At 40.7% G+C, this 12,220-nt stretch overlaps 1 protein-coding gene across 1 annotated transcript in view; it reads left to right on the forward strand.

Annotated features, from left to right (window-relative positions):
* LOC122550241 (dynein axonemal heavy chain 11-like) overlaps positions 1-12,135 on the forward strand; it is a 456,308-nt gene extending 444,173 nt beyond the window's left edge. Inside the window, exons 79-82 of the mRNA XM_043690997.1 lie at positions 3,713-3,828; positions 5,609-5,721; positions 10,115-10,255; positions 11,619-12,135. Of these exons, the coding sequence (XP_043546932.1) occupies positions 3,713-3,828; positions 5,609-5,721; positions 10,115-10,255; positions 11,619-11,866 (618 nt within the window). The 3' untranslated portion in view covers positions 11,867-12,135. The remainder of the gene's footprint in view (positions 1-3,712; positions 3,829-5,608; positions 5,722-10,114; positions 10,256-11,618) is intronic.
* Positions 12,136-12,220: the final 85 nt, after the last annotated feature.

A 12,220-nucleotide genomic window follows, 5' to 3' on the forward strand; every position in this document is an offset into this window, starting at 1 on the left:
CCTCCATTCCCACCCTCATTCACCTATTGTACCCTGTGCTACCTTCTCCCCAGCTCCACCACCCTCCCCACCCCCATTTATCTCTCCACCCTGGAGGCTTCCTGCCTCTATTCCTGATGAAGGACTCTTGCCCGAAACGTCGATTTTCCTGCTCCTTGGATTCTGCCTGACCTGCTGTGCTTTCCCAGTGTCACACCTTTTGACAAAAGAGAAGGCTGAAGCCTTTGCAACACTCTTCAGAAGCTAGAAGTGCCATTGACCCATTCTGGCCTCCTCTAAAGGTTCCCAGCATCACAACTCCCAGTTTGCAGCAAATTCAATTTCTCCACCCAATATAAAAAGAAAGGTTGAAGGCACTGGATACTGTAAAAGCTACAATCCCTGCAACATTCCTTCAATAGAACTGAGATGACTCGTGCTCCAGAATGTGCCACGTCCCTGATCAAACTGTTACAGTCCCTTCATAGTAGCGGCATCTACGTGGCAATGTAGAAAATTACAAATACATCCTGTCCACAAATATCTGGGCAAATCCAACTTGGCTAAATACCATCCTCTCAGTTTACTCTCAAAGTTTAGCAAAGTAATCGAAGGGGTTGTTAACAGTGCTATCAAGCAGCACTTCCTCAGCAATATCTGCTCACTGATGCTCCGTTTGGATTCCACCTGGGTCACTCCGGAGATGAGAGTGACTACCTAAGACATCAAGGTTGTATTTGCATCAGCGGCCCTGATCAAAACTGGGATCATGCAGAATCAGGCAACTCTCCAGTGGTTGGAGTCATATTTAGCACAGGAAGATGATTGTATTTTTTGGAGGTCAATCAGTTCAGTCCCATGACATCACTGTAAGAGTTCCTCGGGATAGTATCCGAGCCTCAGTGAACTTCAGCTGTTTACCAAATGACCTTCCGTCCATAATAAAGTTAGAAGTGTGGATATTCACTGACCACTGCACACAACATTCAGCACCAATCATGACTTCTCAGACGCTGAAGCAGTTCATGATTTGATTTATTGTTGTGACATGTACCTAAGTCGAAAGGTTTAACACTGGAAAAGCACAGCTGTTCAGGCAGCATCCAAGAAGCAGGAGAGTCGATGTGTTGAGCATGAGCTCTTCATCAGGAATACACATGTACCTAAATACAGTGAACAGTTTTGTGAGCAGTACAAGCAGATTATTACATACACGAACATACAGATCATCGGGTATTTAGACCGATAGAGGCATACAGGGTTACGGCTGCACGAGAGCAAGATCAACATTAGATTCAAAATTTGTGAGGTCTGTTCAAAGCTAACAGCAAGGACAAAGTTGGTCCTGAACCTGTTGGTACATGTGTTTAAGCTTCTGTATCTTCTGCCTGATGAGAGTTTGGAAGAGAGTAGTACCAGGGTGGGAGGAGTTTTTGATGATGGCTGCCTTTCCACAGCAACAAGAGGTCTAGATGGAGTGCATGGATGGGAGGTTGGCTTGCATGATGGTCTGAGCTGTGTACACAACTTTCTGTAATTTCTTATGTTCCAGGGCAGAGCAGACAAATAGAATGCTTTCTAAGGTGCATCTGTAGATGTTGGTGAGGGTTCTTATGGACGTGCCAAATTGCCTAAGCCTCCTGAGGAAGAAGAGGCATTGTTGTGACTTCTTGACTGTCACATCCAAGTGGGCGGTCCAGAAGAGATTGTCAGGGTGACAGATTATCGTCACTCCTAGGAACTTAACACTCTCGACCCTCTCCACCTCAGCTCATTCATGGAGATAAGGGCGTGTCTTCCTGTTTTCTTCCTGAAGTCAACAATCTGTTGCAAGACTGGACAACAATCTCGACTTGAGTTGATAAGTGGCAAATAAGTGGTGCTGCACACCATCCAAGAAAATCTAAGCATCTCTTCTGGTCATTCAATGGCATTATCAATGCTGAATCTTCCACTAGTAACCAGAAAGTGAACTGGATAAGCCAGATCAATACTGTGGCTACATGAGTAGGCCAAAGGTGAGGAGTTGTGTTGAAATTACTCACCTCATCTCTACCTAATGCATGTCCACCATAAACAAGGCCCAAGTCAGGAGTATAACAGAATATTTTCCACTTGACTGAATGGTCAAGAAGCTCAAGACCATCTTGGACAAAGCAGTGAACTTGATTGACACCCATCAACCACCTTCAGCATTTAGTACCTTCACCACTGACCCACAATGTCAGCAGGGTTTACTATCTACAAAAAACACTACCAACTCAGAGGTTCCTCCAAACCCATGACCTCTACCATGTAGAAGGAAGTGGGCAAATACATGGGAGCACCACCACATACTAGGTCCCCTTGCCAAGATGCTCACCAATCCAGATTTGGAAATATATCACAATTATTGTACTGTTGCTGCATAAAATACTCTTTCCTGATAGCGCTGTAGGCCTACCTGCACCCAAAGGCCAGCAGTGGTTCATGATGGCAACTTCTCATTACCTTTGAGGGCAGATAGGGACAGGCTTCTCTAGGAATTAGTGTCTAGATTTGAGTGGTGCTGGAAGGTCCTGATGAAGGGCTTTTGCCCGAAACGTCCATTTTCCTGCTCCCGATGCTGCCTGACCTGCTGTGCTTTTTCAGCACCACTCTAATCTAGACTCTGATTTCCAGCATCTGCAGTCCTCATTTTTCTCTAGGAATTAGAAATACTGTCCCAGTCAGCAACATTCATATCTCAAAACCAGGATGAGAAAACTTCTCATAGGGAAAGCCTTTACAGTGTAACAGCCAAAGTTCTTTATTGAAATGTGTTTGAACTGTCTGCATGTGGGTCCTAATGAGTCAGAACCAAGATAATAAATATCCTCACAACATAATCCTAAAGTGCTGCTAAAAACCAAAATAAAAATATTGTGGATGCTGTAAATCAGAAACGAATACAGAAATTGCAGGAAAAGCTCAGCAATCTGGTAGCATCTGTGGAGAAAAGTCAAGAGTTAACGTTTCGGGTCAAGTAACCATTCCTCAGAACTGATGGTAGCCAGGAAAATGTCAGTGTATATGCAGAAGATTGGGTGGTGGATGGGGTAAGGAGTAAACAATAGGTGGGGATAGAGCCCAAAGAGAGAGGAGAATGGTTGGTTGGACAGACAAAAGAGTGGATAACAATCTGGCAAGGAGGGTGAATAACTGTTAATGGCAACAATCAGTGGCTAAAAATGGGTGGTGTATAATAGCCAACTATGTCTTAACAAGCCCTGATGTGTGGGGGTTGGGAGGAGGACATGAGATAGAAAGAGAGACACAGTCACTGAGGAATGTGAAGTGGCTGTGGAAATGTGTTTTAATAAATACTTGGTCAAACACTGGAAGTGACAGTGAAATTAATGTTGGTGGACAAAAACATAAATCTAAAATGCTGCTTTTTATCAGACATGCTGCAAGAACAGCTGGTATACAAAATTGAAATGTCACACTTGTACAGCTGGTTGTGCTCTTAAGTTTAGGGCCAGACACCATTATTGGGGAATGTAAAATGAACTTACCCTGTACTTGAGATGGACATTCCTAATTAGTCAAAACTATTAATGCAAATGTACAAGTTCCTGATTAGAAAAGGTTCTGTAAAACAGATAAGGTCAGATTGTCTGAAATCTCTGACTAGAAAATATACTTGAATGAAAAGCACTAGATATGTAAATAGTTCTATTTTCTGTTCCTGTTTATATTCCTTTGTGCACAGGGAGAACTGACAGTCTCACCTGAAATGGAAACATTGCAATCAGCATTGTACTATGATAACGTCCCTGAAATATGGAGCAGAATGGCATATCCATCTTCATATGGACTGGCACAATGGTAGGATGAAATGGCTTATTAATGAATTATGCAATTCAAATACATGAAAAGCTAGAAAAATACTTTAAATAGCTCTACAAAATTTGGTTAGGTTTTGAAGATCACTATTATTTCAGCAAAATTACATATTTAATGCATTAGATTAGCACTCCCCGAGCGAAGAGAGGAATAATTCAAAGAAGTCTTTTGACTTCAGGCACTGAATGGAAAGTCCAACTCATTAAGAACAGAAATCAGGAATTCAGGCAAGTGCTGTGGATGACTTCCCTTCTGTGAAATGGTTGGAAAAATACAGTGAAGCCTGTACCTAAATTTCTGATTGCACTTACAAATATGTAATAACAATAAATCAGGATGTGTCAGAGACAAATCAACAGATTTTGAAGATCAAACGTTGTAGCTATCCCAAAGAAGGGCTGCTTAAAAAGTCCCAAATTATGAGCAATTATTTTATTTACAATCAACTTCATGTTAAATGTGCTCATTAGCATATTTAAAGTATCTTAACAAATCAATAACGGCTAGCTCGTACGCACATTTCTTGAAAGAGTCATCTCTTGCAGAGCACATCACAACTGGGTGGTACAGTGGCTCAGTGGTTAGTACTGTTGCCTCATAGCACCAGCAACTTTGGTTTGATTTCCACCTCGGGCGACTGTCTGTGTAGAGTTTGCACATCCTCCCCGTGTCTGCATGGGTTTCCTCCGGGTGCTCTGGTTTCCTCCCACAATCCAAAGATGTGCAGGTCAGGTGAATTGGCCATGCTAAATTGCTCATAGTGTTAGGTACATTAGTCAGGGGTAAATATAGGGTAGGGGAATAGGTCTGGGTGGTTTACTCTTTGGAGGGCAATTGTGGACTTGTTGGGCAAAGGGCCTGTTTCCATGCTGTGTGGAATCTAATCTAATGGATCATAAGCAATCTCGAGCAGAGTCAGAGCACGGTGCCTTTGTCTTAATATTGTTGATAAATACATAGCCCTGAAATTATACAGGGCTACAACATTTGTCATGGAAACTTCAGTGGGAGAAACCAGCAAACAATGCATTAAATATTGTTTGCAATGGTTTCTACTAAAGTTAGAGCAGGAGATGAATAGAACCATAGAATTTAGTCCCAAAATTATGAAAGGAGTGTGTACTCTGGCCAAAGCTACTACTAGACAGAACAATTCATGCCCACGTACAAACCAATGCTGTTCCTAAACATGTCACACACTGTGTATTTGAAATATATAAATAAGATCAACAGGGCCAAAGAAATGAAAGCATATTTGGAAAGAACCCGTAAGAGTAGCCTTCTAAGTGCTGTCTGTTTAGAATTGTTGTAAATATATTTTCTTGTATTTTAGTACATATTATGTGCTTTACTGTCATTTGTCTAACTCATGTCTCCTTTAAGGGGTAGACTTTTTTATCCGCATGCATATATTCAACCTAATCACATCCTTTTTAATTTCCTCGCAGAAGCACCTTCTGACTATGTTTTATAGTGAATTACTGAAACTCATTTTTTTTAAAGGTATGATGGTTGTAAGATATGGTAAAAACATTTATTTTCTGGCTGTTTAGAAAATGCCCTTTATACTAAAACATGCTTTTCACCCATGTCATGGGTGAAACTGTGCACTAGCAGATGGATCATGGTGGCCATTTTTAATGGTGATACCATCTCAATATGGAAGTTATTTAAATTAGAATGTATAAAAATATGCATGCATAATAAGCTGTGATAAGTCTGTTTCATATTTTTGTTACAACTTACACTCTCCATTTTGGAGGTTCAACGATGTTATTTTACGTTGCCGTGAGCTTGATACTTGGACTCAGGATCTTAGTCTTCCTGCTGTTGTCTGGCTTTCTGGTTTCTTCAATCCTCAATCTTTTCTTACGGGTAAGTTTAAATAGTTCATAAGTGCCATATATTGGGCCAGCTTTTACCTGTGTCCATTCTATGACTGTATTTCCCAAAGGGACATTTGCCAGTATAATGTATTGGAACAGTACAACGGCAACGTTCTGCAGAATGGCTCCAGGTTCAAGGAAGAAATAGGTATGTTTCCGATGAAAAGTGGAATAAGAGTTACAGGGAACAAGTAGGAAAGTGGATTTGAGACCGGGGGAGAAATATCAGTTATGATTATGTTAAAGGGTGGAGCAGGTTCAAAGGGCTGAATTGCCTACTCCCGTTCTGAATTGCTATGTTCCAGGTGACCATCGGAAACCTCAGAAATGGCATACTCCTGTCAAAACTACAAAAGTTCAAGTATTTATTCCAAAGTTAGATTTTCATTCCTAGTTGCCCAGAAGATGCATCAAACATTATTTTCTAAACAGTGACAGATGTAATGTATAGTCAGTTCTGCTATAATGCGTCTTTCTTCAACGTGAATTGGCTACAACACAATTGAATAATTTAGACCATCATTTGTAGAACTCGAACTTTCCTTACTCGTATTGGTTAGAATGGGATTCCAGCCCCATTAGTTTAGGCGGTGCTGTTATTACGTCATTTTCTTATAATGCAGAGTCGCATGGGAACAGAACCATCGCCTTGTATTAAGTATACAAGGATTCACAATACAAATTGGAGTTTATCAGGAAGATTTACCACCAAAGAACATGACCACTGCATTGAACTTTGTAATCCTCAAAGTAACATATATTTATGTAGCACCTTTTAATGTACTACCATGTTCCAAAACATTTTACAGAAATAAATATCAAGTGAAATTTGGTAGACAATGAAGTATTAGAACCGATAACTAAAGGCTTGCTCAAAGTTACAGCTTTAGATGAGCATGTTCTTTTAAAAAAGCTTTAAGGTGGGTATTTCATAGATGAGCCCCAAAACCGGGTGAGGTGCCCCACAGACTAGTCAAGCAATAGACTCATGCTCATTTGTAGAATTTGACTGCCAAGTATATGTCCCAAACAACACCATCACCGTCCATAGATAGTCCTATTCCATTGGCAGATGCGATGGCATTCCTGATTTACAGAAGGTAGGGAACTTGAGTTTGACATCAAGGAGTCCAAACAAAGCTATAGTCAAAGGGTATCAGCGAAAGTCTTCCCACTGGAGTCATGCTTAGCACAAAGGAACCTGATTGTGGTTGCTGGAGGTCACTCATCTCAGCTCCCAGACATCTCTGTAGGAGTTCCTCAGGATAGTATCCACCCACTTTATGTTCCCCATGCCGTTCAAATGACGGGCCATAAATATCAGTTCTTGTACTTGTCAGAGAGATTTTGTTGCTGTGTTGAAGTTTTCTCCATTTGTTCATGTTAGCAAAGATAAAAATCTATATGGGTCATATCTCACTTGCTTTCTCATTGTTATGGTTAACATGATCAAAACACAATCAGAAGCCTTGCCATTCCATGAACATTGACAATGCGTCCATGACCACATTGCAAGGGACCTACACCAGGCTTGTATTCAATCAGTTTTGGGAAGAAACACTGAACGACTATGGCATTGGAATTACAAATCCAGTTTTCCTGTGCATGGACTCCACTTGTTCATCGTTCAGTGGATATTTCTGGTATTTGTTTGAAGGAAGTCATCAGCTCTTCATCTTTTGGAATTTTTTTAACCTCATCTCCACTAATTAAGATGGAGACTGATCAGCTGCCTCAATACTTCCCTGCCTTGCACTCACAACCCAGGCCAATCTTCCACAAAAATTCCCACCAGCTTCTGCCCTAAGCTTGCATTGTTTTGTTGTTTCTTTGTCATGTTTCCTCATGCTTTCTGGGCTTATCTTGTTCATGGAAAACCCCTTCCATTCCCTTTGACCATGTTTCCATCTCGGTAAAACACAGCTACCTGGATTATACTTCTTTCCCACCCTATCTCCTGCAAAAATGTCGCCCCATATTCCCAATTCCTCTGCCTTCACTGTATCTGATCGCAGGAGGACCAGTTCCACCACAGAACACACCAGATGGCCTCCTTCTCTAGAGACCGCAATTTCCCTTCCCATGTGGTTAAAGATGCCCTCCAATGCATCTCATCCACATCCCGCCCCTCCGCCCTTAAACCCCACCCCTCCAACCGTAACATGGACAAAACCCTCCTGGTGCTCACCTTCCCCCCGACTAACCAAAGGCACCTTCCACATCCATCAAAGTTTTACCTGCACATCCATCAATATCAGTTATTGTATCCGTTGCTCCCGATGCGGTCTCCCCTACAATGGGGAGACTGGACGTCTCCTAGCAGAGCGCTTTAGGGAACATCTCTGGACCACCTGCACCAATCAATCCCACCACCCTATAGCCCAACATTTCAACTTCCCCTCCCACTCTGCTGAGGACATGCAGGTCCTGGGCCTCCTCCACTGCCGCTCCCTCACCACCCAACACCTGGAGGAAGAACGCCTCCGAGCACTTCAACCCCATGACATCAATGTGGATTTCACCAGTTTCCTCATTTCCCCTTCCCCCACCTTACCCCAGCTCAGCACCGCCCTCATGACCAGTCCTACCTGCCTAACTTCCTTTCCACTTATCCACTCCACCCTCCTCTCTGACCTATCACCTCCACCCCCAGCTCCATTCACCTATGTACTCTATGCTACTTTCTCCCCACCCCAACCCCCCTCTCATTTATCTCTTCACTGCAGGCACCCTGCCTCTATTCCTGATGAAGGGCTTTTGCCCGAAATGTCGATTTTCCTGCTCGGATACTGCCTGACCTGCTGTGCTTTTCCAGCACCACTCTAGTCTAGACCCATGTTCCCATCTCTACCAATCCAATTAAAGGTACTGGAGAAACTCAGCAGGTCTGGCAGAATTTGGAGAGTTAAACAGACTTAACGTTTCATGTTCACTATGATTGTCCAGAACTATCCAACTTGTCCTCTTGCTCACATTAGCCAATATTGTAAATGATTCTCTTTAGCTGTTATTCACAAATCCTTTTTCTATCCTTATTGAATTTGAGATCAAGAGTTTCTAACTCCAAATTCCTTGAAAGTGCTGTTGCCTCCCAAACCAATGTCCAACTTGCAACGGTTTCCATCTGCTCTGGCCTTATCACATATCTAAATGGCTACCAGTCACAAATGACAAAGATAAAACAAAGAGGTCTCCATCAATTTTGACCCACCTCCACCTTTAATATGATTGAATTAACAATCCTGCTCCAGTAACTCTCCATTGTGGTCCAGGATTCCCTTCGTATTTGATCATGGCCAAAGAATTTCTTGCATTGGCTTCTTTTCCTACTACAGCATTTACCTCTGACGTTCCCCAAGGATATGCACTTAGTCACATTTTTAATCCAAATTCTACCCCTTGGCGATATAAGCAAACATCAAGGCATTGATTTTCATGTGTGCTGATTCTATCAAGCTCTTATTCACCACAACCACCTCTCCACTATTGCTAATTTGGGTTTTTTTTCCAGAATGTAAGTTAATAGGATGTGCACTGAGCTGCAAGCTCAGCTTGAGTATATCCTTAATCATCCTTGGACTGTTTGGCTATTGAGCCAATCACAGTGCTGTGGGTCTGGAATCACCTGTAGGCCAAATGAGGCAAGGACAATAGCTCTTCTTCTCGAAAGGGCAATGAGCTGGATTACTTTCATGGGCACAGCTCATGGTTTAGATGAACCTTGGGAGCTTTTAATATGTTTGAGGTGCTATACGTAGAACATAGAACATTACAGCACAGTACAGGCCCTTCGGCCCTCGATGTTGCGCCACTCTGTCATACTAATCTGAAGCCCATCCCACCTACACTATTCCACGTACATCCATTTGCCTGTCCAATGACGACTTAAATGCATTTAAACTTGGCAAATCTACTACTGATGCAGGCAAAGCATTCCATACCCTTACTACTCTCTAAGTAAAGTTATTTCATTTAATTGAGCTCACTCAAATTTCAGAACATCATGGTAAAATCAAATTTGAACACTGGTCCAAAGGAAACAAAGTTACTGTTCAAAATAGTCTCGCTGGCTCCGATAAATAGGCCTGGTTCATATGTTGGAAAAGAATATGAGTTACCTGGGAACAGGGTACTATAATGAAGTTAAAGCTTGATTAGAATTCCTAAAATGCAAGGTAAAAATCACCTAGCCCTATCAGTGAAAAGAGTTAAAACAGAAAATGCTGGATCCTAAGCAGGTCAGGAACCTGGTAATGATACAAAGATAGAATTAACAATACAGGTCTTATGGTATTTTTCACCTTGAAAAGACATCACTATAGATAAACTCAAGAATATGGCCAATGCTGAAGGAGAAGTATACTAATTCTTAAGTTCTTCAGCAATTATGCAGAGCGTAGCCCGAAAGAATGAATGGCCTTTGGATAAGATGTGCCTGTCTGTGGATGTCACCAAGAAGACCAAAGAAGATTATAGTCATCCACCAAGGGAAGGTGCCTACATTCATGGATTGTTTTTGGAAGGTAGATTATAAATTTTGTTATAATTGAAAAAAAACTTAAAACTAAAATACGTAGAAGTGATGGAAGTCTTGTTACAAATTATTCTATAGGTTCTCTATGCACATGATAGAAGAAATATACCACAGATGCTGGAAATCAAGTGAAAACTGAATGCTGGAGAAACGCAACATGTCCGGCAGCATCTGTGGAAAGAGAAACAAAGTTGATGTAGAGTTCATGTGAATTTCTAAACAACTCTTATTGGACTCTAAACATTAGCAGTTCTCCCTGCACCGGTGCTGTCACACCTGACTTTCTCCAGCACTTTGGTTTTACTGCACTTTGTGATGATGGATCTAATATTTAGATACTACTAAAGTATTATCCTGACATAACTAAAATAAGTAAAACCAACTGGACATTGTATTCTGTTGTATTGCATTTACTTTTCCAAAACAGAGGAAAGCATGACCAAACCCAAGTACCATCAATTGTCATCAAGTCACAAGGTTGGTGTCCGGAGGGTAGATGCAATACTGTAGAACCTAGGCTTTACAAGGTGTAACAGAAACACTAGAGAGATTATCTAAAGCTTCAAAAAATAAACATAGAGTGAAAAGATAAATCTAGAATTCTTGCATTTGAATTGAACTGCAAAACAGGTAAACTACACCTTCAAACAAGTCTTGTTCATTCCCAGACTCTACATAAACAGTATTGTTATCTAAGTCAAATACAAACCTGTAAGCCAATTGCAATTCAAAACAAGTAACATTCTAATATTTAATATTCACTCAGATGAAATTCAGAAAATGACGTTTTGGGGGTTAAAAAGGTTGGCGAATGTTCAAACATTGATTTTAGTCATTTAAACAAAAAAGATTTAAAGGAAGTTAAATTATCCTAGTCTGGAATAAAAGGAAAGTCATCTTCAATTGAACGACAGAACAATTAACCAAGGAAAAAGATCTGCAGATAAGATTATTAAAGGAGAATTTCTCACAGGCAATATTTAGGGAACTGGTTAGATATTCATCCAAAGAACATGGTATAAGAAATGTTGGGTGTTCAATAATCACTCCCACATATGGGTAGGGCTTTGAAACATAACAATCACAGCTGCTTATGTAAAAAAATGCTCACGGTGCATTTACAAAGATAAAGCAAATTAAATTTGTTAGATAAAACAGATGTCAAGTCAGACATGAGAAGGGGAGTTAGGTTGGTCCCAAAGGCAGGTTTGTGAAATTTCTAAAAGGAATTAACACTTCAACGTTCATGAGTAGATAAAGGTAGATTGATGTTTATCTAAGCACAAGTGCATGAAAATAGCAAAGATATCAATAAATCTTATTACTACTTTTTTTTAAAACCAATATTTTAGGTGCAAGATGGGACATACAAGGTGGCATCATTACAGAAGCACGTCTTAAAGACCTGACTCCCACAATGCCAGTCATTTTTGTACGGGCCACTCCAGCAGATAGGCAAGAGATGAAGAACACTTATGAATGCCCAGTTTACAAGACCAAAGTTAGAGGGCCTACATATGTCTGGACTTTCAACCTGAAAACCAGAGAGAAGCCTGCCAAATGGATTCTTGCTGGAGTAGCATTGCTTTTATCTGTTTAGAAATAAATTTACGAAAGAACTTGCTGAAAGTTAACTGAGTAAACAGTGAACTATTACTCCAAGGGCATTTATATTTTTCAGGGTGCTCTTAGAAAGCCTTTTCTTTGTAGACATTTACCAGAACTTTATGTCATCAATAGGCAACAGTTCCAAAAAGGTGAAACTTCCAATATTAGTTCCATAAATTAGAAATTCACACAAAAGTAACCAATCAAGTAAAAGTGAGATTGTACACAATAGGCAAAATGCCTCATTATGCTAGCAAGAAACTTAACTATTAAAAAGTAGATCTACAGTGATAGTGTATGTCTAAGAGTTTAAACAGATTGTAAAATTCAGTGAAATAAGCACAAA

The sequence above is a fragment of the Chiloscyllium plagiosum genome, chromosome 5 (assembly GCF_004010195.1).
Source record: "Chiloscyllium plagiosum isolate BGI_BamShark_2017 chromosome 5, ASM401019v2, whole genome shotgun sequence".
NCBI lineage: Eukaryota > Metazoa > Chordata > Chondrichthyes > Orectolobiformes > Hemiscylliidae > Chiloscyllium > Chiloscyllium plagiosum.